At 43.1% G+C, this 26600-nt stretch overlaps 3 protein-coding genes across 4 annotated transcripts; 2 read left to right on the top strand and 1 right to left on the bottom strand.

Moving 5' to 3' along the window:
• Positions 1–5495: 5495 nt before the first annotated feature.
• Positions 5496–18009, bottom strand: LOC108094893 (CDK5 and ABL1 enzyme substrate 1). 2 transcript variants are annotated; one of them, XM_017195733.2, is made up of 9 exons: positions 17551–18009; positions 15408–16612; positions 8069–8452; positions 7823–7949; positions 7609–7757; positions 6990–7022; positions 6585–6702; positions 6329–6522; positions 5496–6206 (listed from the first exon to the last, which is right to left on the bottom strand). In XM_017195733.2, the coding sequence occupies exons 2-9, from the start codon at positions 16226–16228 to the stop codon at positions 5861–5863; spliced, it is 2172 nt and encodes a 723-aa protein (XP_017051222.1). In that variant the 5' UTR covers positions 16229–16612; positions 17551–18009; the 3' UTR covers positions 5496–5860. The 2 variants fall into 2 exon arrangements, with proteins under 2 accessions (XP_017051222.1, XP_017051223.1); XM_017195734.2 differs by lacking the exon at positions 6990–7022 and having other exon boundaries at positions 17551–18008.
• Positions 18010–18267: 258 nt separating this feature from the next.
• LOC108094900 (pre-mRNA-splicing factor syf1 homolog) lies at positions 18268–21163 on the top strand. Its single transcript, XM_017195746.1, has 3 exons — positions 18268–18389; positions 18445–20475; positions 20533–21163. Exons 1-3 carry the CDS (start codon positions 18345–18347, stop codon positions 21103–21105), a joined length of 2649 nt encoding a protein of 882 aa, XP_017051235.1. The 5' UTR covers positions 18268–18344; the 3' UTR covers positions 21106–21163.
• An 82-nt stretch (positions 21164–21245) lies between these two features.
• On the top strand, positions 21246–23388 carry LOC108094901 (cytosol aminopeptidase). Its single transcript, XM_017195747.2, has one exon. The coding sequence runs from the start codon at positions 21455–21457 to the stop codon at positions 23099–23101; it is 1647 nt and encodes a 548-aa protein (XP_017051236.1). The 5' UTR covers positions 21246–21454; the 3' UTR covers positions 23102–23388.
• Positions 23389–26600: the final 3212 nt, after the last annotated feature.

Below are 26600 nucleotides of genomic sequence, written 5' to 3'. Positions count from 1 at the left end.
TCGACCTGGTCGTATTCTAAAATATGATTTCATCTTGTTTGTGAGCAAAACTTGTCATGTAAATGATCGTTATTTGCCGCAGAGAGTCGACCCCCGCGATTTGTTTGCTAGTATTTCGAACCGCTGACGTCAGGGGCGCGACTATTAACGCGATTTCTTCCGACAGCTTCAAAACGGGTTCAGACACTGAAGAGAATCTTCCAATTACAAAAAAATTAAATAAAATCAATAAAGTTTATTTTAAGATTAATGTTTTCGAAAATAAGAGAGTTTGTTTAGTTTTTTAAATAAATGCCAAAAAAAAAGTTTATTGATACATAATATTATCTGAATTCGAACTCCCTTTTTAGATAATTTTTTTCAGTGTACCCTCAGGTTGCCTCCTCCACGGGCTCGCACTTTCGATCGGTGGCAGACAATGGCGCGTCGCTTGGCGCTTGGCCATATAAAGTCATCGCGTCTGGCAGCTCAATGGAAGAGCGCAGCTCCAAGCCTCGGCGGAGAGTTATGGTCGCCTAGCTGTCATAGGTGTCTTATGTAAAAATATAGGGGTATATCTTGATTGCCAGCAGATTAACGTGATTCATTCGACCCGGCAGCAAATATGACTTGTTCCGGAGGCGGATCACAATTAGAATGTTTATCGGTGCCGCATTCTGGTTATTTATTTCTGGAAGCTTGCCGATCTATTTCTGTAGATATCTTGTGCTAGTACTACAAAATAATTGAGATATTGTTGTCCGTCTATAAGCAATTCAGTTTGTGACCTTAAAAGGCATATTATTATTAGCATTTTATATATTTTGCACCTTTAAAGGTGATTTATTTGTTTTTCAATTACAGGTAATTATCATATTAGATTTTTCTTATAAACATGGAAACCCACTTAACTATACAGTAAAAATATCCAGTTTTTTCTTAGCCTTTAAAAATGTACTAACATTTATTTCTGTGTATCTGACTTGATATTTCCACATTCTTATCTTCTGCTGTCCTGACCCTACCTAACATGGCAAAATATGTCTTTCGTTGGCCATTATTCATTTTTGCTTCGGTTCGTGTCCATGCTAATTGCTAGTCTCATCAGCGGATGCCAATTAAGCTTTGCACAGACAAACGGCGAAAGGTTTTTTTCCACATAGGAAAGTACACAGCGAAAAAACATATTTCCATTTTATATTTTAGTTAGCTTTAGTGGATATTTTTAATATTGAAGCCAGACTCTTAACAAGAATAAATGATAAATAGAAAGTAAATTTATTTTAAAGTTAATCATTTCTAATTTTTTCAATAATTCTTTTTTTAAAAATTTAATTTTATTATACATTCCTAAAAATTCAGAAAACAAATCTTTAGTTATTTTACAATAATTGGTATGTCGTCTAAAAGTATGCAACGACAAAATGATAGTGATTTCAAAAATAATGCCTCTTAAATATAAGTTCACTATCATCATTTACTACTGCTTTTACTTTTTTAAAAAATAATTTGTGTAAGCCTTAACATTGTATTACTTAGTATATTCTCTACAATTACTGTCATTTTTCAGATCATCACATAAGAAGAAAATGTCTTTAAAGCTATTGAATTGGTATTGGAATTTTATTTTCTGTGTAACGACTGCACCTCCAAAACTTCTTTATCTCCTGCTCCCGCTCGTCGGATGCGTGGCTGGCTTACCTGCGGGATGGACTCCCCCGCCGTTACCGAGAGCTCCACCTCCATCCTCTCCCCCTCCCGCGTGCCCACATCCATTAGTATTCCTCCACTACCTCCTGCGGCCAACTCCTGCGCCGCTGCCTCGTTAGAAGAAGCAGCAGCAGCAGCAGCGGCAGCGGCGCGGCAACAGTTTGAAACTTTCTCATTTCGGCTGGAATGGAAGAGCAGAATGGCCTCCTCTGTGTTTCTGGCCTCGACGTCTGCGCATTTGCTGAGCGCCTAGTCGAAAATCCAACTAATTGCTTATTTTAACCCCTTGAAAACTGGGCGCACACCCAGGCACACACACACAAACACGTACAATGGTCCCCTGGCTTCGTGTTTATTAATTAACAACACAAAACCCCGAACCAACAAAAGGCCCCACACACACACTCACTCATACACGCACACAGAGAAACTCTGGCTTAATCCAAGTGCTGTCTCTCCGGCATATTCATTAGTGTTCATTAGTGGAACAAAATGCTCATTTACTTAACTACTCCGGGACTGTGGAGACCCATAACGAGCTGGCCCTCTCGCTCGCACGCTCTGCCATCCCACTCCCACCCGTTTCGGACACTTATCGGCACTCGGCAAGTCACTCGGCTCCTGGCTTGTTGGCCATCTCGCTCTCGTGTTGCCAATTAAAATTCCACTTATGCCAAGTTAACTCACTTGGCTCGTTAATTGTTGTGGCTTTTTAATTGGACCCTTTTTCTCCTTCTGCCTCCCGAGCTCCGATTCAATTGAACAACAACGAAAGCTACTACAACCATGGCGTTTATAATGAATAGCGCAAACTTGTGGGCGCAATGCATCCATTTAAGCCCGAAAAACCCCCAGCCCCTTCAGGCCGATACCCCAAAAAGCCCCTGTTCCTTACTCACTGACCAGGTTTTTTTTTTCGCTTTTTCAATGTCCCATTTGGATTGCTTATCGTCTGGGGGCATCAGGGTTGTCGAGCTTTGCTTTGGGGGATAAACTGTTTTTAATTGACAAAATGTCTTTTATAAGATCAATCTAATGAAGGTAAGAAAGGGGTAATGTAATTATAACAAGTATTTGGTTTAAAGGCTTTCTTTTGATCCAAATAAAATCAAATTTTAAAAAGAAAAATTCACTTCAAAAATCATTAAAAAAAATTTGTAGGATACAAAATATAAATATCTCTGTTTATTATTATTATGTTTTTAAAAAAGATCTGTTATCTGACTCGTTTTTAATTGGACATGTTTGACATCCCTTTCCCCATGCTCGACAACCCTATCGAGTTGCTCTGGCTCCATTCAACTAATGAATGAAACCGCAAGCAGCCGAGCAGCGGCAACAACAACTCGAAACAAAAAGCCAACAAAAACCCCTAATTAAAATGCATTTTCATTTGGGACGTCAGAGTGCTGGCAACCCCCCGAACCCCCGTGAAAACCGACGGTGTGAGGCCGCCCAGTCCTGCTGTTTCCCCTTCCTGTCATTCAAACAGGGGCGCCACTTGCAAAAGGGGATGCCGTATTGTTCACGCTTATTAGCCCCCTTTGTGGGCGCCACTGGACGCCTCATGAACCGTTATACCATTGTACACACACACATACGCATAGTTATAGGCCATCCCCCTCCTTTTCACCCCTCAACTGTTCGGTTTGAATGGCTGCGGGCATATTTAATTACAAAAGCTGCTAATTAGGAAACGTACACACCCACGTTGGTTAATTTGTTTGCAAACCAATTAACTCGGCGCATAGTAGCAGGCGCACAGAAAACCGCAGACAGTCGACAGGCGGCAGCAGCAGCAGCAGCAGCAGCAAACAGCAGCAGCAAGCGGCAGCAGCAGCGGCGAAAGAAACGCAGCAGCAGCAGAAGCAGCAGCGGCAAATGGAATATTGGTCGCTTAGCCGGTCCCTCAGTTCAATTCTGGGGGTCGTCGGAAGCCTTACGTGGCCGGGATGGTTCATTCGAGCTGCCGGAAAGGCAGAAAGAACTTTCCAATCCAATCGGTGGATGTGGATGGCAAACTTAAGGCAACTAACTAACAACTGTTAACGAACCCTGGCCGCAAAAAGATAATGGCTCAGATCTAGCAGGGGTGGCTCAACGGCAAAAATGGGGGGAGGCGGGGTATGGGGTCCAGACCTATGTCTAATAAATGAAAGCGAAACTTTAATGAAAAAGTTACGTTTCATTAAGTGTGCGTGCGTGTGAATGTGTCACCACTGTGAGAAAATTAGTTCACTAATTGTTTGCTTGGTTGTTGTGCTCTGGTGTTATATTCTTCATAGATCTAGGATTAATGCATTTTTATTAAATTAAATATAATTAAAAATAAATAAATAAAAATAATTTTATATGAAATCAGATATCAATATTGAAATATATTTTCCCCAGTGCATATTTGTTCTTAATAAATGAGCTAAAGTTGGTGCAAAAGTTTCTGTCGCTCTTGTTTGGCCCGTTCTCTGTTGTCGCTCGCTTCCGCAGTTGGCCGGTTGTGCGTGCTAATGAGTAATAAACTGGCGTTGTTGTTATTGCTGATGTTGGGGGTGGGTTAAGCCACCCACCAAGCCCCGCCCGCCCCCTCAGCCGGTGGCCTAGACATGTGGCAGACTTGAATGTCAGGCGAACAGACCCATCGAGCAGCATTCGCTGGCCCAAAAGAGAGAACCAGAAAGTGACAGCGGCGGTGGCACATTGGGGGAGTCTTCTGTTCCGCCTCAGCTTTCGCGTTAATTAGTTTTGAGCGCTTTCATTATACAGCTACATGTGGCAGGCGAACATGGCAGATAGGTTTCATACTCAGGGGGCAGGGAGGGATGCCCCATGTCCATGTCATTAGCAACGTGCCGTTCTATCTTTCGCTGCAAACTCGCAATTTCGCTAATGAGCTTTTTGCTGACTTACCAATTAGCTTTAATTAAATGTTTCGTATTCCGTGATTACTTTTTAATGATATCTTTGCAGCTGGCAGTTCACAGTAATCCAAAAGATTTTATGGAAGCAGTAATTTCAAAATTTAAATACATTAAAATGCAACTATTATTCAAACTAATTTCTCAACCAGAATTTTTAAATTATATTCTTAAGTGGGTCAAATTAAAGAGCTGTTTAAAGTTGAAACACAATCTTGATACTTAGGGTATTCCCGAGTCTCCCCAACTGAAAATAATACTGCTGATAAGGTAAAAAGCTAAATGCGATTGCATCGCATTACATAAAGCAGCAACCTCTTCCCATTTGCTGGCAGCCCAAAAGTCACTCGGCTACAAAAACATTATGGCTTATCACAAAAGAGTTAACAAACACTACAGTAAACAAATCGAACAGAAGGCAATGTGCAGGCACGTCGCTCGCCCCCCGCGGATCCCATTCCGCCGATCCCCCCTGCCGGCCGGCACGTGTAAGTTGCCCGTATATTTTTCGGTTATCGCCCAGTCGTATTTGTTTATAGAGAACTCTTTTCGACCACCTGTTGCCGGTCGCTGAGCGCCTGATGCGCCAGCAAATAATCGATCGTCAGTTATTTATTGATTTCTGATTGATGGGCCCTCAAAGCCCTGCGAAGCTATTCGATTCGATTCGAATCAATTTGTACTGAAGGGTTGGGGGATAACCGGATAGTACGTGGGATCTCCGAGCATTTCGGGGCGGATTAGCTAGCTTTGGTCATGCGGCCAACAGCAAACGGCAATAGGCCGAGATCGTCGACGCTGGAAATTTGAATAAAATTAACATTACAACAACAGTAGCCGACGGCCATAAAAGTTGATAAGCGCTTAACTTATCAAGTGCATAAATAAGATTCGTTCGGTTAACTTTAGTTTATTCATTTTTGAAATGTCTATAACAGAAACCCAAGAAAATATATGTAAACATAAACACTTATGAGTCTAAAAACCATGGGAAGGGGTATAATGTTGGATACTCGTATATGTATGTAAATTTAGTTATTTTTTTGTGATTTTTCATAATTTTCTTTGACTGTTTTAGCAAAACTTATGGAGCTACGCCTTAAGCCTAGGCAATAATATTATGATCGTTGAAAACCCAACACCCGAAAGTATGCTATAAGTACGAACGCCTTCTACTTGCGACTGCCCTTGCGGCACAACTGCTGCACCGCCTGCGCTGCCGCCAGGAAACTCTTCTCGGCGCAGCGCTTGTGCCAATCCTAGGACTCGTAGAGCAGCCGCTGATAGTGCGGCAGGACCTCGTGCCGGCTCACGTGCAGGCTAAACTCCAGTGCCACCAGCACGGCGAACTCCGACGAGATCAGCTCCTTGCGATTCAGCCGGAACACGCTCTCCGTCTTCTCGATCAGGCTCTTGAGGGCGTCGCCCTTCACGTCGTTCATCTTGGCGCTGAGCAGCAGACAGGCGCCGGCGCACAGCTTGCGGTTGCTCTTGTTGATCAGATTGGCCAGGATGAGCTTCTCGAAGTACACGTACGCCTGCGAAATGGTCACCAGATCGATGCGCGAGTCCAGTTTGTTGATCCTGCGCATCTCTCGCTTAATGCTGTAGGGAAAAATGTTAAAAATTAGTACATTGTATATAATAGAATTTGTAAATAATTCATGTTTATTTAAAATGAAATCCTTTAAAATTTCAGCCATAGCTTTTAAGATCCCCCAGCTTACCTCCTTAGCTTGCTCAGCGTGAGCTGGATGGTTGGAAACTTCTCGCGGAACTTGTCGTTGAGCTCCTTTTTCAAATCCGACGGACGCACATAGTCGATGACCGAGGTCATGTACGAGGTGAAGGTCAGCAAAGTGCGATGCTTTCCGGCAATCAACTCAGGATCGTCCAAGATACTAGCCGAGTATTGTTGGTTCTAAAATATATAAATATAATTAATATAGAATTGTACTCAAACAATGGGTTATCAAAACTTACAAGTTGTCCCCGAGTCGAATCTCCTCCCAGGATAACGCTCTCTATGTCCATATCCAACTTCAAATCCGGCGTCGGACTTGTAGCACTATTCCTGTTGTTGTTTTCATAAGTGAAACACCTGCGAATCGAATAATATATATTTAATATTTTCAAAACAAAAAGGACGTTGGTCTTAAGATAAAGCGTGAGAGAAGGCAGGATTGGGTTAGTTGAAGCATTGTTGTTCGTTGGATGTGTGTGAGAGTGGGTGGCTGGGCGTGTTTATGTGGGGGAGGTGAAATTGGTTAGTGGACTAAAAGCTTTTGGCAGTCAACCAGGCTTTGAAATAGGTAAGTATATGGTTAATTCCAAAGCTAGGTTGCCTGTAAATTTGTTTTTGTCATATTAGCTGTTTTCAAAATTTACCATTTGCCTTGACGTTTGGTTATGGTTTTTGTGCTGAAACGAAGTAGTGCAAAGCGTTAAATGAATTAGCAAAAGTTAATGCCACATAATGTTTTCAAGATTTTTATTTGGGGTCAACTGTTACCGAACCAAAACAAAATAAATAACTGATTATTCTAGCTGGAAAAGCAATAAAAAGTATCTTACGATTTCTGAATTATATAAAAACAGAAAATGTGCTGAGTATTTGTTAATATTTTATTATTGGTTATATCACGCTCATAATGAATCAGAAATATTGGTCTTGCTAGGTCAGCTTTTAAATTGTTATTAAACGCGAGCCAAAGACAGAGGCTCAAATTACCGCGTAATATGAGAAGGTGACAAAGAAGCTTTATGTAAACACTTTTTGAATTAATAATATCGCAATTGTAAACTTTGTTGGATTTCTTCTGACAAGATTATATCAATTTCTTTCGGACAAAGTAGACGTTCGGTTTGGCCAACCATGCATAATGACTCTTAATGGATGTTAAGAATGGTTCATGGGCATGATAAAATGGAGCTGATTGAATGTGTTTAACAAAAATGATACGAAAGAAGATCCAAATATTGTAGCAGTTTAGAATCCGGCACCAACCTCGCAATGCCATGGTTTTTGAGCGCAGCCGTGCTCGTGATCTCCATTTGGTTTTCGAAGATGGAAGCATTCGCCGAAGCGTTTCCATGCTTTTTACGCTCCTTTTCATACTGACGTGAGGGTATCAACAAATGGCCATATGATATGTCCTGTGGAATAAGAAATTTTTGTTATGAGTGTTCCTTTGGGTTGAAGTTGAAATATGAAGACTTACCTGACCACTCTCGGCCTTTTGTATGCCCAGTAAATCAAACGGATCAAAAGGTGCATCATTAATGGAACTCAAAGGGCGTGATGTAGATGGATTTCGACGACGACGATCCTCCTTGCGAAACTCAGCTCTAAAATTGAGAGAATAATTAATAGTATGAATAGACTATATAAATTCTTAATGCCGTCTCCAAACGGTACAATTCCGTAGTTATAATTATTACTTTAAAAGTGCAATCTTGGATCTTACCTTCCATTCTTGCCCTTGTAATAGGGCAATGACGAGAATATAAAGAACGGAATCTTCCGCGAGACCAGCACCATCCGCTCATCCCGTCCCTGACCAAGTCCCAATGGCTGGCCGGAGGTTCCTCGCCGGCCATCGCTGATCTGAACCGACTTGCTCAGGCTGTTTCGGAAACTGCCCGCGAAATTTCCAGCCGGAGTCAGGCTCTCCGTGCTGCTGTCGTCGGTGATGTGGCTAACGCTCGATCCACTCAGAACATAGGTGCGCTTCAGACCGCCTCCCATGGCGATGCTCGAATTGGATCCCGCTCGCATTCCCGGCGCCGTGTTCAAACGTGCCCTCCGCTCCGGCTGCAAGTTCTGATCACTTGCCCCATTGCTGAAGGTTCTGCAAACAGAAGAAAGAAAGACATACGGAGATCGGTTAGAATTGTAGCGATCTAAGGAGCAACAGGCGCTCAAAAATTCGTGTAGCGTGAAAAACGCGCGCAAAGCGATACAAAATCGCGCTGGGCTGGACCTTGAAGGCGGTTTTTTCGCCCCAAGTTGTTGGTATTTTAAAATAAGTTTTTGTATTTATAAATTCAATGACAAATGCCAGCGAAGAAACCAGTGCAGACAGTTTGGCTTTTTTGCCGACAAGTGTGGTTACTAACAAATTAATTTCATGTTTAGATTCTTTATTAGATTTATTTTATCTCTTTAAATATGTAACAAAAATTACTCAAAAACAAATCAATGTAGGAAGTGTAAAATCCACACTCTCTATAATAAATTCATATTTTCTATAGCTCTTTAATTAGAAACCTAGCTTATCTCGAATTTTAGCTTGCTGAGTATATTTGAATTACTAGCTAAAATTAAATATTTTTATAGTTTTCTTAACGACAAACACCTCCCGAAGAGTCTTTCCGGTGCGGGGGCCCATGTCACACCCCTCATGCAACGATCGATATTTTCACAGGCCCGCAGAAACGAAGAGAAAGAGAGTGAGTCAGTTGTGAAGCAACAAAGATTTTCCTTTATGCGTTTAAGGGCGATCAAAACGACCCGCTTATCGCTGGTGTATTTTTGGAAATCAAACACAACGACTCTCACACTCAAAAACACATCGCACACAGATACACACACACATGTGGAATGCCGAAGGGCAGCCGCAACGAAAGTCAATTAGCCAACTGAAGTCGTCGTCTTGACGGCATCTGTGCGCCTGGTTGATTACCTTGGGATAATTGGTCTAGGTCGAGGTTATTCAGTCAAAAAAGTGTGGTGGGGCGAACTCCTCCAAACATTTTTCGAGGTGACGATTCTGCGTTAATTAGTTGGACGAAGTGCAAGCAGCTCGCTTTTCATTACGACAAACCCCCCCCACAGAAATATGATGGAGGTGGCGCCTAGGCTGTCATAACCCGTTAATTAGTTGGAGCATTTTAACAGGCGCCCAGAAACAGAAGCTGGAATTTTATTTTACATGCCCACAAATGTAAGAAGAACAAGATATACAAGGAGGATGGGGATGACTCCAAATGTTTTTGTCTGTGTGTGTGTATGTCTGTTTGGAAGAAGAAGAAAAGGGCTGGGCAAACATTTATTTTTGTGCGTTTGCTTTTGTGTTTTTGGTTCGTCTAACTTATTGACTCGCTAATGAGTTTCTACGTCTGTGTGCGTTGATAAGAGTTTGGGCAAAGTGCGTGTAGGAGCGAGATAGAGACTAAAGGCCAACACTGCAACAATTATGCAAGTGTGCGTGCTTGGTCTGGTTTTTATAGTTTTCCTATTGTATTTTTTTTTTTTTTGAAACTCCATCTGAAAAGTGCTGTGCGCCTGTGAATCAAACAAACAATATTTAAATTCTAACAATAGATTTGATGAATTGGAAAAATGATTCAGAATATTTCGAGTTCTCAAAGATATTTGTTTGAAGTCGTATTCCAATGCATATTTTCGGATAGCAATCTTAAATAGTATTTAATGTACTCTGTCAGTTCTATTTATAAAGATTTTCTTCAGTATAACAGAAAGATCCTATGGATAGCCTTACATGGTGATTATCCTAACTGTACAGTACTGTTAATAATCGTACAGACTGTTAGGAAAAAGTTTTTTATTTGTAAGTAAAGAAAACTTTATCGATAAGTAAATTTTTCAAGCTTAAAAGTATACAAAATATAAAGAAGTATCCAGCTGTGCACATCTTAAGATATGAATTTCGTCTAGGGTCTATCTCTTTGATTTTGATCTGCAAATATTGACCAAAAACTGCTACTAAAAGCTTGGGTAAATATACTTTTCACGTCTACATACGAGAAGCAAGCAAATAAATCATGCACAGAGGTAAATCGAAAAAAAATATTTTAATTGCGCTATCTTCTCTACCCTTTTCTCCACTTTTCCCCTTTTTAAGTTCTCTTTGTGTGTGTGGGGCAATCAAATCAACTGAGTCAATTTCGCTTTTATCAGCAATCGCTATTGCTATTGTCATCGTGGACTTGTTGTTTTTGCTGTTATCAGCTGGGTATGTGCAAACAGATGTTAATGGAAGTTAGTTTTTTATATAAGTTTTCGTTTGACCAGATCACGTGCCCATAAGCTGAAATGCAGGTCTTATGATAAAAGCTTTAACCTGAAAAGCTATAAATAACCAAAAGAAACCACAAAAAAATATGCAAATATTTAAAAACATGTTTTAAAAAAAACGTGAAACAAATGTGTAGTTATCCAAAATCGTTAGAAAATCGCGGACAAATCGCACGTAAAACGCTATCAAACCGCGACCCAACTTTCTTGATTGGAAAACAGAGAAACCACATTTTTATTTATACAATATCGTTATTAAGTAGAAATAAAAATTATGAACTCTTTCCGGAAGATATGATTTCCTTATTTTTTTTTTCAATTTTCCTTAGCTTGGGTAATTTTTTCCGACATTTTTATTGCTCAAGAACAAGTTTCTTGACAATTTAATTTATAGCCAATAGATTTCGGTACTTGGGAGAAATGACGCAAATTGTTTTCACCATTATCAATCTATCTAGCTCCTCTCGCCTCGAACAAAAGCTGATTTTGGAACGAAATGGTGTTCTAGATAAGGTGCAACACATCACGCGAAACCCAATCGAAGCAGTAGAAAGCGGTACGCCAAACAATAACAATAATCGTGTTAGGAAAGGAAGGCGTAACAAAAGAAGAATTGCCTCGCTGTAAACAAACATACAGCACAAAATGGAACGCCAAAAAACGCTAGCGTTTTTGGACGAGCAAAAACCTCGAACAACGTTTGTTTACACAAGTCCAAAGCAATTACATAAAGGCAAATAGGCAAAAAATTGTGTATTTACAAGTCCAATTGAAGGCTGTCGATAAAAAGAAACAAACAAAGAAAATGTGCCGGGGTCTTGATAGGAAAACCTAGTAGTTTGCTGGCCCATATTATCATTCCAATATTTATATTTATTGAAATTATAGCAGATCATATAAATATTCTCATTGCTTTTTATTTCTTATGGCTACCCCATCCCACAACTCTGACTTTTATGACCGCCACTCTCCACTTCAAAGCCCGCAGCACACACAAAGCCACTTTGGCAAGAGTGGAAATCAACAAATAACTAAATAACATGCACGAGAGAACCCATTTTATCCGCTTTTAACCGCTTTTACTGCCAAAATACAGGGGAAGTCATAAACGAGCCAAGCGAAAGCCACCGAAACGAACAGATAAAACATAATAATGTGACACGGACTGACGTGGAGTTTGAACATGTGTCGATTTAAATATAATAAGTCGCAGTTATTAGCAACGAGTTTAGCCGATAAGAGCGAGGAGCTTTATCGCCAGGGGGTCTGCTCTTTGTTTTGGGTAAGGTCTGTGCAACGTAGCAAAGAAAGACATTGCAATAAATATATGTATGTATATATTTGCTAAATAGATTAGGCGTGTCTGTGTCATCTTATGGCTTATCGTTCATTTCTTAACAGATAAGTGTGGCAATGGAGCTTTATGGATGTCTATGTTGATTTTCCTGAGCTTTCAGATGAATTAAAAAGATAGAAATGTGTTGTAAGAAGGAAAATTAAGAAACTACCTTCCAGTTCTTAAACTAAATTGTTTTCTGTGTAAGTTAGAGCAAAAACAAGTTCTAGGGGTGGATTGCGTAAACATGAATGCAGTTGCGAATTGCATCTATTATGCAGTTCAAGCTTTTTGCACCACTGACACACATTTTCCCACCCCAGTGCACAAGGGAACCCTTTGAAGAGTGTCCTTGAAAATATGTTTTATTCAAGCTTCAAGGATTAGAACCCTCATACGCACAAGTAGTGCGAAGGAAAAAAATAAAAACAAACAAGAACAAGGGAAACCGGTTCTTATTACGTCGTCGATTGCATAAAACTCTGCTTTCAAGGTTACCCAGTTTGGTGGAGTGAAATGAGGGGGGTTAGGGGAGGTTTTTCCTTTTTTTTTTTTTTTTGGTTTGGACAGGTTTGCAGCCTCGACATTGACATTGACCGAAGGAGCCAGGATGAGGGCACAAAAGCTCGGTCCCCTCAAGTTCAATGCCAAGCTTTGCCTTTGCCGGCTGCCGGTCCTTGCGTAGTTTGAACAAAAAAAGGGCCACTCCCTTAAATCAAATTAAATGCCATGACGCAACCTCTGAAAGGAAGTGAAAAATAAGAGCTTAAAGAACGATAGCTGGGCCAACAAAAAAAAAAAAAAAAAAACTGTTTACGTTTTTGGCAAAGTTTCGAGTTTTTTTTTTTCGTATTTCTCTCTCCTCCATTCCCATTCATTGGCTTACTCCAAAGAGCAGCTCAGGTTTCAAAACAAAAACTGGACATAAGTAGTTTGTTTTGGTTTTCGAATTGCGACGCAGTTTGTTTTTGCGCCTGCGCAGCTTTTTGTGGCAAGATTCCCACACCGAAAAAATGCGGCCGTTTCCAATAACACAATATTTTCGTTTGCAACAATTTGCCAATTCAACATATTCTGCCATAATCAAATTGTTATCCCATTCGGCAGCGGAAATAGTAATGAAACCCTAGATTTGTGGGTAAAATCAGCAATCCGTTTTGGCTCTTCCTTATGAGCAAAATATTTTTGTATTGATGCCACGAAATGCGAGAACAGAACAGAACTGTGGAATTTGTTGAAAGAACTTATAGACTTTTTACTTGATGATGTGGTAATAAATTCCCCTTTAAAGCTGAGTCACGATAATTGCAATCTAAAGCAACAGAAATAGCATTTCAATTACAAAGAGAAGGGGAAAACATTAAGCACCAGAGTTTCAAGTTTTTATTTCACCTGACATCACAAAACGCTATAATTGTCTTTAACGTCAATGGGATTTCTTATCAAAAGTTTTAGTAATCGTTAAGGGTACGATTGATTGTGTGGGTGATAAGCCTTTTGATTATATAGATCTCTTGGCCTACACGTTGTATATCAAGATCTTATTTAAGCAATCTAATCAGTTGACTGTCATATACAATTAATTGCTAGTCACTCGTTTAGAACAGGATGCACTTAAATAAAATGGGTTTTGGTTGAAATAATATAAATTTTATTCGTTCTCCGTATTTTAAAATCAACTGTAAGGTAATTGTTATTATGTACTTTTCTAATTGTTTTCCGAAACCAACCAACTATAATAATGCAAGCATTAATTTCCGGCAGCCTATCCACAAATTAAATCTGTTTTCCTTGTGCTAATATATTTATTATAATATATACCATATGAAAGTAATATCTTGGTAACAGTAATTAGCAAACTAACCAAAACAACAGCCCCGGGAAAATGATTTGCCCCAACAAATGGCAATGACAGGTCGCTGACAAGCCAATTGGCATGGCGCCAACTGCATATGTTCGAGTATGTAAGCCCCAAACAGATGACAATAGGTCCCCAGACCCCGAAAACGGGTTAGCCACCAGTTGAGTGGCGGCACCACGCGAAAGAAACCGAAAACGCTAGTCAGAAATTCCGAAACGCCATCGGAGCGCGACTGCGACTGCCACTGGCAAAGCTGCATAGGAAACAAGGTCAGTTTGTCAAAGCGCAACGGACGGGTTCAACGAAACTTGTCTCTGGCATTGGTAGTGAAAGCTTCGGGATGCACTTTAGCTTTCCTCGAAGAAAGACAAAGAGAGAGTCAGAAAAAATGGGTGGTTGAGGGTGGCGGAAGTTCAAGGAAGATTACGAGCGTTTCGCGAACGATTTACGAGCGATTCATTGGCGATTCTTATTTTGGCACACGCATCTTGTGCATTGCGCAATTATTGCGTGTTTAACCCGTGTCAAACCCTAGATAATACCAATGATTCACCACTGACAGGTCGTTTAAATGCGTGACAAAACCGCGCCACAGACAAAAGCTCCAAATTAAACGAACGCCGCCGCCTCTCAACATGCGATTCAATTCAAACAATTGTTTGCACAGCTTTGCGAGGGGCACGCTCTCTAATTTACGTTAATTGAGCCGGCACACGTCGATCAATGAAGCCGATTCCCACCCCCACCCCCACCCTTGGAGCTTAACCAAAGTTGATATACACTTTTTTATATTTGGGGGATATTTTTAGCGCCAAGTGACCGGCAACAGGCCCCTGATTATGCACCATCAGGCGTTGAAAACGTGCTAAATCCCCTCTGCGAAAATACGTCACAATTGGAAAATCGCTCTTGGCCATATTCAAATTTCACAGATTTAATTTATAAATAATTTTCGATTTCAGACCGCCCAGCTGACGGTGGGGATCATTGTGTTTGGCTGTTTTGTTTTCGCGCTATTTTGATCAATCTGAGCCTCTTTGTAAGCAAATTAGAGACCAAGTGTCAATTGGCTCAGGCAAAACTTATGCGGAAATTTCAATTAACAATCCGAGAGGAGGTGGGGCTGATTGTTGGCAATTATGACGACAACTTAATTGAACTGAACAAAAGTTCAGCGATCAAGCGAGATGATTCATATTTTATGGCCAGAATTTATTTACGGTTCAACAAAGAGCAGCCGAAAATTAAGATGAAATATTGGAAAACGTATGGGGAAAAACTGTCCTCTTGACGTCACTTGTCAATCTATTTCAATGAATCTGCTTTTTTTTTTTAGGAAAAATATGTGTTCAGGTGTTTGGAAAATGAAATATAGAAATAGATATTCGCGAAGAACTAAGAAGACAGTAACAAGTAGAAAAATCTATTGCTATTTTTAGAAAAATACGAACAAAAAAAATACGAATTTCTACACCTTTTCCCCTTTCCAATATGATGTAATCCCTTAAATTTCAGGAATTTCCTCATAGAGCAAGTGTATATATTTTGATAAGGTTTTCGATTACTCACCGTTCCCTTAGCGGCAGTAGCTTGCTGCCCGCTCCACCGGCGACGCCACCGCCGCTGCCCAGATTGGACACCTTGAGCGGTATCTTGACGCTGTCCGAATCGCTGCCGCTCTCGGCTCCCGATCCTCCGCTGCCGGCGGTGCAACTCCGTGATTGTCGCTGTTGCTGTTGCAACTTTTGTTGCTGCTGCTGCTGCTGGAGCTTGATGCTCATATTGCCACTGCCCGGTGCCTGGTGGTTCTGGCGACCCGACGATGTCGGTCGCTTTATGTTGCGTCTCTCGGCCGGCACAATGCTGCTACCGCGATTGTGATCGGCGGCCGGCATGACGTTCATCAGGTATTGACCCATATTTTCAGTTTCACTAAAATGCCCGTCCCCATCGCTGGCGCCGGTGGTGCAGTCCTCCAGTCCGATCCCACCATCGATGCCCATGTGGACATCCGCGCTGCAGAGGAGTGGCGAACAGAGATTGCCATTTTGCTGCTGCTGCTGCGAATATTGCTGCTGCTGCTGCTGATGTTGCTGCTGATGCTGCTGCTGCTGCTGCTGATTCTGCTGCTGCGGTTGATGCCGCTTCTGGTGGTTGTGGTGCGACGCCGAGTGGCTGCGCTGATGGTGGTGCTGCTGATAGTGCGGATGAAAGCCCCCCGAGCCGAGTCCCAGCGAGGATGGATTCTTATTCTGGTTGCAGAGCAGGCTGCTGCCGAATGTTGCGCCGAATTTGGTGTCCCGATGGGTGCCATCTAACGAGATATTCGATAGGAACGAGATCGCAGCCAGTCTGCGCCTGTGTCTCGTCTTGTTGAGCGAACTTGCCATTAGGCGATTAACCCTTAATTACCAAGCGAGATATACCGAAGTGGGTGATGTGGGCGTGGGTCAAGTCCCGAATTTGCTATAACTATGTGATACTGTGTGTGGGAATGTGGTGTTGCACTTTTCTGGAACAGTCTTCGCGATTCTTCACAAACGAGTTTCGATAATAAATACTTTACACTTTTTATTGCCTGCTGTTGTCTACTTTCCGTGATCGGATCAATTAAGTTTTTTAGTCTCTAACTTAGCAGACAAATTAAAAAACAAACTACTTGAACGCGACATGGTGACAGATTTAAGCACTTTTATGGCGGAAGAAAAAATTGATTTTATTTTTTTTTTAGCACTTTTATTAACTAGCGTTTATGCGTCGTTGCGTTGCTTTGGCTGAAAGTAGAAATAAGAGAAATGAAATCAATAAATGCGATGAAAAAGGCAGCAGGAAAGCTGCTCTGGCCATACAAAGCTTTGGCAGGGTATTTGTAAAATATATATTGAGTTGCAATGTGTTACTAAGGGAAAATAATTTTTAAGAACAAATATTTTTTTTTTTTTTTTTTTTTAAACTGACAAACGATCAACTTTTAAAATTGGTTTTTCAACAATCCATAAACTAATTAAACGAATAAAATCATTTTAAAAATTATCATTGTTCTGCGAAATTATAAAAGATAAACTACTGTTTGGAACGTGATGGTACTTTAAGATACACTTTAAGTCGGAATTATGGTAGTTACGAAATCTGTGGTTTTTGCAGTGATTTTTGCAAACTGTATGAAAAAGTTAAGAAACTTCGTGATGCCAAAGACAAAGAAAGCTTTCTTGCTGGCCATAAAAAAAGCTGCATGCGGCTCAAAGCTGCAGAAAGTGGTTGTTGCTGTTTGTGGGTGGCTCAGTGTGTCAGTTGGTGGGTGGCAACAGCCAAGAGAGAGAGAGAAAGAGAGAGTGGGCCAAAAACCGGCAACAAATCTAAGCGCTTCTCGGCACTTCTCCTGCTTCTTCTGTTTACATTACATTAGGAGGCCCTAAAATGCCCAGAATTTTCCGTAAACAACAAGAGTGCGTGGAAAATTACCAAATCTTTACGAAACAGCTGTTTTGAAGCAGGGGAATAGATTTTACGGGGGTGGTTTTCCTGTGGACCCGGTCTAATTGGATTTGGCTGGACCAATTGGAAAGCGGCAAGTTTAAACCCGTCCGAAAAAAATCAATGCAGGGAACAAGTGTGTGCGAAAATATTTATGACACCCACCCACACACACGCACACAACTGCCAAGTGCGTGTGACGTGTTTTTTCTTGATTTCATATTTTGTTTGTACTTACCACTTTGGTTTCTGTTTGCCCGGTCGTTGGGGTTTATTTAAAATCTTTCGTCGATTGATAGTCGTTCTATGCTTATTCAATGTTTCAAGCGCGTCATTTTGAGCTATTTATAGTGGATTTTCGACAGACTTTGATTTTTCGCCTTTTTCTCTGCCAACTCGCCTGCGCTCCTCACTCTCCTTCGCTCTCTTTCTCGCGCCTAAGTGTGTGTGACTGTGTGTTTGTGCACTCACGCAGTTGCCTTCGTTGCGTAAATTATGCAAAATGCAGGCCAATTACGATGTGTTTACAAAAACTTCTAACTCGATCCGGTTTTATCGGCTTTAAGCGATTTTACGAGCGCGTTAAGTGTACTGTGCGGAATACGCAAACTGTATGAAAATCAAATTATCGGCCGCGACGACGAAAACATCAGCAGATGGGCTTCCAAAAAATTCACGAACTGCCGTCAGTGTTGGCAAACGAACGATCGGCAAAATACCAGTTTAACGGGACTGCAGAAAAACCGCCACGGTGTTCGAGAAAGTTCACGACGATACAGGATTATTTAATAAGAAATGATATAATAATTATTACAAGTTTATAGTGTTTTAGTTTAAAATTTTTTTCTTAACGTTTGGCAAGTTTTTTACTTTTTCAATTCACTTCAACTTAATGGTTTAGGTATTTTTCTGGTATTTTCGCGGTACAACTTTTCCACCAGTGTGGCAGCCCTATGCGAACAGCTGTTTTCGCGGGACGCGCACGAGAAGAAAAGTTGTTTGCGGCGTTTTTTGTTGTGAAAATCGCGAAAAATGGTGACAAAAACAAGTCAATCCCTGAATTTGGAGCTCAATTTTGTAAGTAGCATAAAGTACACTATAAAAAATCAATCTAAACATGGTTTGTTCACAGGAAGAGGAGGATGTTCCGTACGAGGAGGAAATCCTGCGAAATGCCTACTCCGTGAAACATTGGCTGCGCTACATTGACCACAAAGCCAAGGCTCCAAATAATGGTGTTAATCTGGTCTATGAGCGCGCTCTAAAAGAACTTCCCGGCAGCTACAAAATCTGGCACAATTACCTCAGAACTCGCAGGAAGCAGGTGCGCGGCAAAATACCCACGGATCCCATGTACGAGGAGGTGAATAGTGCATTCGAACGAGCCCTCGTTTTCATGCACAAAATGCCACGTATCTGGATGGATTATGGTGCATTCATGACCTCCCAATGCAAGGTGACCCGCACTCGTCACGTTTTCGACCGGGCTCTAAGAGCTCTCCCGATCACGCAGCACGGCAGGATTTGGCCACTTTATCTGCAGTTTGTGCGCCGCTTTGAAATGCCGGAAACTGCTTTGCGCGTCTACCGTCGCTATTTGAAACTGTTCCCCGAGGACGCCGAGGAGTATGTGGACTACCTGCAGGAGGCGGAGCGCCTGGACGAAGCTGCCCAGCAGTTGGCACACATAGTGGACAACGAGCACTTCGTTTCCAAGCACGGCAAGTCGAATCACCAGCTGTGGAACGAACTCTGCGACCTCATCTCGAAGAACCCACACAAGGTGCACTCCCTGAATGTGGACGCCATTATCCGCGGTGGACTGCGGCGTTATACGGATCAACTGGGCCACCTGTGGAACTCCCTGGCGGATTACTACGTGCGATCCGGTTTATTTGATCGGGCAAGGGACATTTACGAGGAGGCCATTCAAACAGTGACCACCGTAAGGGATTTCACCCAGGTCTTTGACGAGTATGCCCAGTTCGAGGAACTCTCGCTGAACAAGCGCATGGAGCAAGTGGCCAACGATGAGGCGGCCACCGAAGAGGATGACATCGATGTGGAGCTGCGGCTCTCCCGCTTTGAATACCTTATGGAACGACGACTGCTACTCCTGAACAGCGTGCTTCTGCGCCAGAATCCGCACAACGTGCACGAGTGGCACAAACGGGTGACGCTGTACGAGGACAAGCCCGCCGAGATCATCAGCACGTACACAGAGGCCGTGCAAACAGTGCAGCCGAAGCAGGCGGTCGGAAAGCTGCACACTCTGTGGGTGGAGTTTGCCAAGTTCTACGAGACCAACGGTCAGGTGGAGGATGCCCGCGTGGTCTTCGAACGCGCCACTGAGGTTGAGTACGTCAAGGTAGAAGATCTGGCGGCAGTTTGGTGCGAATGGGCAGAAATGGAGCTACGCCAGCAGCAGTTTGAGGCTGCTCTTAAGCTGATGCAAAGGGCGACGGCAATGCCGAAGCGAAAGATCGCCTACCACGATGATACGGAGACGGTGCAGGCGCGTCTCCATCGCTCCCTGAAAGTGTGGTCCATGTACGCCGATCTGGAGGAGTCTTTCGGCACCTTTAAGACCTGCAAGGCGGTCTACGAGCGAATAATCGACCTGAAGATCTGCACGCCGCAAATCATCATCAACTATGGAATGTTCTTGGAGGAGCACAACTATTTTGAGGAAGCATATCGCGCATATGAGAAAGGAATTTCCCTCTTCAAGTGGCCCAATGTGTACGACATCTGGAACTCTTACCTGACCAAGTTTTTGGAGCGTTATGGCGGCACGAAACTGGAGCGGGCGAGGGATCTCTTCGAGCAGTGCTTGGATCAGTGTCCTCCCGAGCACGCCAAGTACTTTTATCTGCTGTACGCCAAGTTGGAGGAGGAACATGGTCTTGCCCGGCATGCCATGTCCGTATACGATCGCGCCACGTCTGCGGTGAAGGAGGAGGAGATGTTCGATATGTACAACATATTTGTGAAGAAGGCGGCAGAGATTTATGGCTTACCACGCACCCGAGAGATCTATGAGAAGGCCATTGAATCGCTGCCCGAGCAGAATATGCGACACATGTGCGTTAAGTTCGCGGAGTTGGAAACAAAGTTGGGAGAAGTGGATCGAGCCAGGGCCATCTACGCGCATTGCTCACAGGTAAGTGGATAAATACTCTTATGAAAACTTATGCTAACTTCGATTTTCATCTTTAAGGTTTGTGATCCTCGCATTACTGCAGACTTTTGGCAGACTTGGAAGGAGTTCGAAGTGCGCCACGGCAACGAGGACACAATGCGTGAAATGCTGCGCATCAAGCGCTCCGTGCAGGCCACTTACAACACGCAGGTGAACATGATGGCCGCCCAGTTCCTGAACACCAACAATGGAGCTGCTGCGGATGCTGGAGCAGGAGCTGGACCGGATGCCATGCGTCTGCTGGAGGAGAAGGCCCGCCAGGCGGCCGCCGAGGCCAAACAAAAGCCAACCGAAAAGGCAGCTTCCAATATTATGTTTGTGCGCGGCGAAACCCAGGGAGGTGCCAAGGACAAAAAGGATACAGTGGTCAATCCCGACGAGATTGATATTGGCGACAGCGATGAAGACGAGGAGGAAGACGATGACGAGGAAAACGAGGCTGCCAATGAGAACAAGGCCACCGAGTCAGCCACAAAAACGGACGAGGAAGGTCTTGTAATGAAGAAACTGCGTTTCGAACAAAAGGCCATTCCGGCCAAGGTATTTGGCAGCCTGAAGCCCTCAAATCAAGCCGATTCCGATGAGGAGTAAATGTTTTCCCTTTTATTTTTGGGGCAAATAAATGTATGTCAAAAGTTTTGAAACTTTATTGTTTAGCTGTCATGTTTTACGTGTTATAATAATTTTATTTTAATTTATAGAGGGGCTACAAGCGGAGTAAGCGTTTCTTTAACTGTCTCCACTTTGGGGATCTGTCTGCAGTTAGTCTACCCTTTGCCCTAAAGAAGCAACACTCTTTCTATTTTCCAAAATTGTTAGAACCTACGTCTTTTAAATTTGCTCTATTTGTCTTCTCCTTCACTTCTCCTTCAACTAAAAAGCTAACCTGACGTGCGCAAGGTCGGACTTACCAGGAAACCAGACATTGCTCAACCCGAAGATGGCGTCCACACGAATGTTCAACGCTTTTGCCCGCAATCGCAGTGTTTACCGAAGGTTCCAGGGTTCCTGGAAGAATTACGACCCTTTCAGCGGACCGCTTTTTAGTTTTAGACAAACACAAACATTCCAAATCATCAGAGGATTGGCCGGCATATCGGACACGAGGGCCGTGATCAAGGGCGTGGTGGTGGGCGTTTACTCCAAGGAGGGCGATGGCAAGGAGGTCAAGATGACGTCCAGCGGCGAGAAGTTCGACGACCGGACATCGGGCAAGGTATCCGAGCTGATCCGCGAAACCGCGATCAAGGGCGATTTGGGCAAGGGAAAGGTCTTCATGAACGTGGATGCGGAATTCCGGGCAGTGGCGGTCGTGGGTTTGGGCCAAGAAGGCGCCGGCTACAATGACCTGGAGAACATCGACGAGGGCATGGAGAATGCCCGCGTGGCCGCCGGCGTGGGAGCCCGGGCTTTGCAGCTCCAGGATTGCACGGAGGTGTTTGTGGACTCCATGGAGTATCCGGAACAGGCGGCGGAGGGCAGTGCCCTGGCCATTTGGCGATACAACAGCAACAAGCGCAAGCAGGATCGCACCCAGATCCCCAAGCTGGATTTGTACGACTCACCGGATGTGGATGCCTGGACGAGGGGACTCTTCAAGGCGGAATCGCAGAACTTGGCCAGGCGATTGAGCGATGCTCCGGCGAATCAGATGACCCCCACCATATTCGCCCAGTCGGCAGTGGATGCTTTGTGTCCTTGCGGGGTTTCCGTGGAGGTGCGCTCCATGGATTGGATAGAAACGAACCATCTGAACTCCTTTCTGATGATCGCCAAGGGAAGCTGCGAGCCGCCAGTGGTCCTGGAGGTCAGCTACTGCGGCACCTCGCCGGAGGACAGACCCATCCTGCTGCTGGGCAAGGGATTGACCTACAACAGTGGCGGCTTGTGCCTGCGGCCCAAGAATTGCCTGCACATGTACAGGGGTTGCATGGCGGGTGCGGCTGTTTGTGTGGCCGCCATTCGAGCGGCGGCGGCCTTATCCCTGCCCGTGAACATCTCCGCCGTGCTGCCGCTCTGCGAGAACATGCCATCCGGAATGGCCGTTAAGCCGGGCGATGTGGTCACCCTGATGAATGGCAAGACGCTGGGCATCGTGGACGTGAGCAAGGCCGGCACTGTGGTGATGGCCGATCCCCTGCTCTTTGCCCAGACCACCTACAAGCCGCGACTGGTGGTGGACTTGGCCACCGTGGGTTACGGAGTGTGCGCTGGCCTCGGCGAATCGGCAGCGGGATTGTTCACCAACTCCAACTTCATTGCCAAGCAATTCGAGAAGGCTGGCGGTCTGACGGGTGACCGGATTTGGCGCTTGCCTCTGTGGCGCTACTTCAAGCAGCTGGTGACCCCGAATTTAACCTTTGACATCAGCAACAGGGGCATTGGCCCCGCCTCCAGTTGCATTGCTGCCGCCGTGTTGCACGAACTGGTTCCCTGTGCGGATTGGGCGCACATCGATATCCGGAATGTGGGCATGCTGACGCGCCACAATCCACTGCCGTATCTTCTAAAGGATCGGATGACGGGAAGACCCACCCGCACAATCGTACAGTTCCTGTACCAGATGGCCTGTCCGGACAGCAAGTGATCTCCGGATCTGGATCGTCCGCACCTGTGGCGCTAGATTCCATGTTCTTCGTTTCGTTTTGCATGTGTTTTGTGTCCATTTAGGTGTTTGTTATTTTTCCTATCGAGTATCTATCTCCCCATTGATTGTCCAAATTTATTGTTTAGTGTTCCACGTGCAGCTGGGGAATTTCAAACCATAGTTTTATGCATTGTCCATTTGCAACATTTTATTGTCGGAAAAAACATGACTAGCTTCTATAAACTGAATCCCAGCTGCACCGAATTAAATGGTTTTAAAATCATGAATTTCTTATTTTTGTGTTTTCTTATCGCGATTTTTTAAATTTAATTTTCCATATTTTAAGTTATGGGCATAGAAGTGCTGGGGTTTAGCCATTTACCTGAAAATCAATTTTTTTGCAATTTTGATAAGGGGGGACATCATAAAAATTGACAAAATATCAACAAAAAATATGGAAAATAAACTAATGATGCAGTTTGTTAGCTATTGTAATAACAAATTCAAAGATATATCCCTTTTTTAAATCGGATAACAATGAGAATAATTATGGGCTTAGGAGTGCTGCGGTTTGGTCACTTTTTTGAAGATCCATTTTTTGCAATTTAAAAAAGGGGAGACTTCTAAAAAAGTGACAAAACATCGACCAAAAAATCGAAAAAAAACTAACGATGCAGTTTGTTAGCTATTTTAATAACAAATTCATAGATATATCCCTTTCTTAAATCGGATATCAATGAGAAAAGTTATGGGCTTAGGATCCATTTTTTGCAATTTAAAAAGGGGGGTCATGAATAAAAGCTATAGTTCTGGTTATTTTTAGAAGCCCTAGACCCGTTTGCAAAGTGATTTATTCTGAACCTTTTTGCAATATGTTCAAGCCTGACCTCACACACATCAAATGTCACTTACTTCAGTTAATTGAGCGAGAGTGCAAAATGGGAGCAGGAAAAGTGTTTTATACTATATAAACTTGAACGCTGCGGCACTTTCCGCTCCTCCGCTGCCATTCTCTTACCAATCTGGCTGCTGGCCCTTTTCTTACTTTTCTTGATGTTGTTGCAGCAACACTGTAGCGAGGCGAGCGGCTTATTAGCCTAATTGCGTGAAGTTGGCTTTAATGAGTCGAGAAACGGTGCCAAGCCCGGCCCACAAAAGGCCACAAAGCAAAGGGCGCCTCTCGTTGTTGCCGCCTTCCCTGTTGTGCCTTTGAATTTATGACACGGCTTTAATGGGTTAACTGGGTTAATGCTCATCCCTCAGCTCATCAACTATCCGACTCGCTCCCCCCGTTCTTTGGAGTCCTTTTGCATAGTTCCCTGGCTCGAATTTTTGACAATTAAGCCAACATTTTCGGTCCCATCTTCACTCCGCCCGATTTTCGGGGGCAAAGAGATAACTGGGGATGCTTCTTCAAGGACCCTTTCCATTAAAAGAGCCGGAGAGTGCGAATATCTTAATACGGCGACATTTTGCACAAGTCATTAGGCTCTGCAAAATGATAATTTTTCAAGCATTTTTACATTTTCCAATTTTGGGAATACACTATAAAGGATTGAGTGATTTAGTTGGGTAAAGAACATTTCCAATAAATTTTTTAATAAAATTAAATAAATATGAATACTATTATAAGTTAAACGAAATATAAATAAATGTTAATGTAAATTTGCTTGCGATGGCATACAAGTTTCTGAGATTTTATAGCTTTTTGTGTCCAACAAAGTATTATTTTACATTTATAAATTCTGTAAAGATATTACTTACCCTAATCTTCAGCTTACATTATAAAAGCTCAGGGTGTAAATAGGGAACTCGCGCTTACGACTTTCCTTTGAGCGAAAAATCGTTTCGCTCCCCACTTAATGCCTTCTAACTGATAACCCAGGGACTTCCCCTTCGGGTTGGAGTGCAGCCAAATGAATTTGCTAATGAGCAATCAGGCTTGAAAATATGCAAGTCGACCGAGGGCACTTTAAAGAGAGTCTCGCTCGACCATTAACCCGCGCCAATCCGCCAGCAGCGTTAATCATTTACAGCATCAGTCGTCGCAACACCACCGGCACCACAAAAGCCCAAATTATGATTATTTAAAGGCAGAACGTGGAAATTAGCGTTGGGCATTTTGAGATTCGGATTCGGACAGTTGCCAAGGCAGCGTTGGGTTCCATCGCTCCTCGTCTTCCATCCGCAATCCCATCGGCCTGCTTTGGCCGCAGACCAGCAGCAAAAAAAAAAAAAAAAAAAGGAGAAGGAGGCAAAAATAAATGAAAATGAAATCCTTTTTGGCGGCTGGTGTTTCGGGGGTGTCCTCGACTAGAAAGAATTGCAATTGTGATAAAATTCAGCGTAACTAATGCCGACCACAGCAAAATGCGATAAATCGCCGGTTGGGTTCATGTTTGTACTTTTTTTTGAAATGGAGTCTTTGGATTCTATTAATAAAAATATTATTAATATTATTGGTAACATATTAATATTATTTTATTTATTTTATTTTGGGGAATTATAGTCAAACTCCTTCAAATATCTAATTGTGCAATATCTACCCGTATTTCAAATTAATTTTTATGGTTTAAAAATATTTTAAAAAAAATGTAAATTTACCCAACTGATGCAAAAGAATTTGTATATATTCTATTAACATTTTTTTGTATTCAAAACTTGTTACCAGTTGAAGTTTTCATAAATAAGAGTATCGTGTCTTCAGTTAAATGAATTAACCCCTTATTCGAATATATATTCTTTGGATATCGCATCGCTTGATTTAGGGGGTGGGGGTTGGGAGGGCTGTTGCCTTTTGCGGTCGGCTCGGACGGTTTGTCCCCGTCTAAACTTTTGTCGACTTTTGTGCGGCTTTTCGTTCCCTCAGTTCTTCACTTCGCTTCCGTTCCTTTTACCTTTTCCTTTTTTTTTGATTTTTGTTTTCTTTTTGCGGGTGTCTGTACATTTTTCTAGCATTGCCTTTCGCTTTGTTTCCTTTGGCGGGGCGTCGGAGATTTAGTTTCGCTGGAAATGATAATTTTCACTTGAGCGAGCACGTGAAAATGGAGCCGTAGGCGGAGGGGGCGTGGCAGCGGTCGGGTATCTGCTATAAATTGCCAATTAACGGCAGGAGCTGCTCTGCGGTGGATTTCATTTGCATTTCGATAGAATGCCACATAGTATAAATAACCAAAGAAATGTCATGTGCCACGTTGCGTATACTTGATATTTTGTATGCGACTTTTGCTTTGGCCACTCTCTGCCATCCTCTTTTCGATCTCCCCGTTGTTTTTTATTCGCGACCTCCGACCTGTCACGCTTCACTTGGTCATCTGGCGCTGAATTCAAATGCAGTCGATCTAGGCCCTCCCTCTTCCCCCCCCCCCAAAACAGAATCGCCCGCTTTTTCTGGTCAAGCGTCGTGCTAAATTCGTTGCGGTTTTTGCGGTTTCCTTGGCTCGTTCTTGCCCACTTGTTTTTGTCCCTCAAAATACTCACAATAAATACACAGCGGCAG

Source organism: Drosophila ficusphila, unplaced genomic scaffold (genome assembly GCF_018152265.1).
Source record: "Drosophila ficusphila isolate 14025-0441.05 unplaced genomic scaffold, ASM1815226v1 contig_414, whole genome shotgun sequence".
Taxonomy (NCBI): domain Eukaryota; kingdom Metazoa; phylum Arthropoda; class Insecta; order Diptera; family Drosophilidae; genus Drosophila; species Drosophila ficusphila.
This window is presented reverse-complemented; position numbering and strand designations above follow the sequence as displayed.

Bases quoted from the DNA above. Each gene is read 5' to 3' on its own strand.
- LOC108094893 (XM_017195733.2), bottom strand. From the start codon at position 16,228: ATGGCAAGTTCGCTCAACAAGACGAGACACAGGCGCAGACTGGCTGCG. The intron at 7,950-8,068 runs GTAAGATCCAAG...TCTCAATTTTAG, and splicing joins TACAAGGGCAAGAATGGAAG to AGCTGAGTTTCGCAAGGAGG. The intron at 7,758-7,822 runs GTAAGTCTTCAT...CTTATTCCACAG, and splicing joins AAAAGGCCGAGAGTGGTCAG to GACATATCATATGGCCATTT.
- LOC108094900 (XM_017195746.1), top strand. From the start codon at position 18,345: ATGGTGACAAAAACAAGTCAATCCCTGAATTTGGAGCTCAATTTT. The intron at 18,390-18,444 runs GTAAGTAGCATA...GTTTGTTCACAG, and splicing joins TGAATTTGGAGCTCAATTTT to GAAGAGGAGGATGTTCCGTA. The intron at 20,476-20,532 runs GTAAGTGGATAA...TTCATCTTTAAG, and splicing joins TCTACGCGCATTGCTCACAG to GTTTGTGATCCTCGCATTAC.
- LOC108094901 (XM_017195747.2), top strand. From the start codon at position 21,455: ATGGCGTCCACACGAATGTTCAACGCTTTTGCCCGCAATCGCAGTGTT.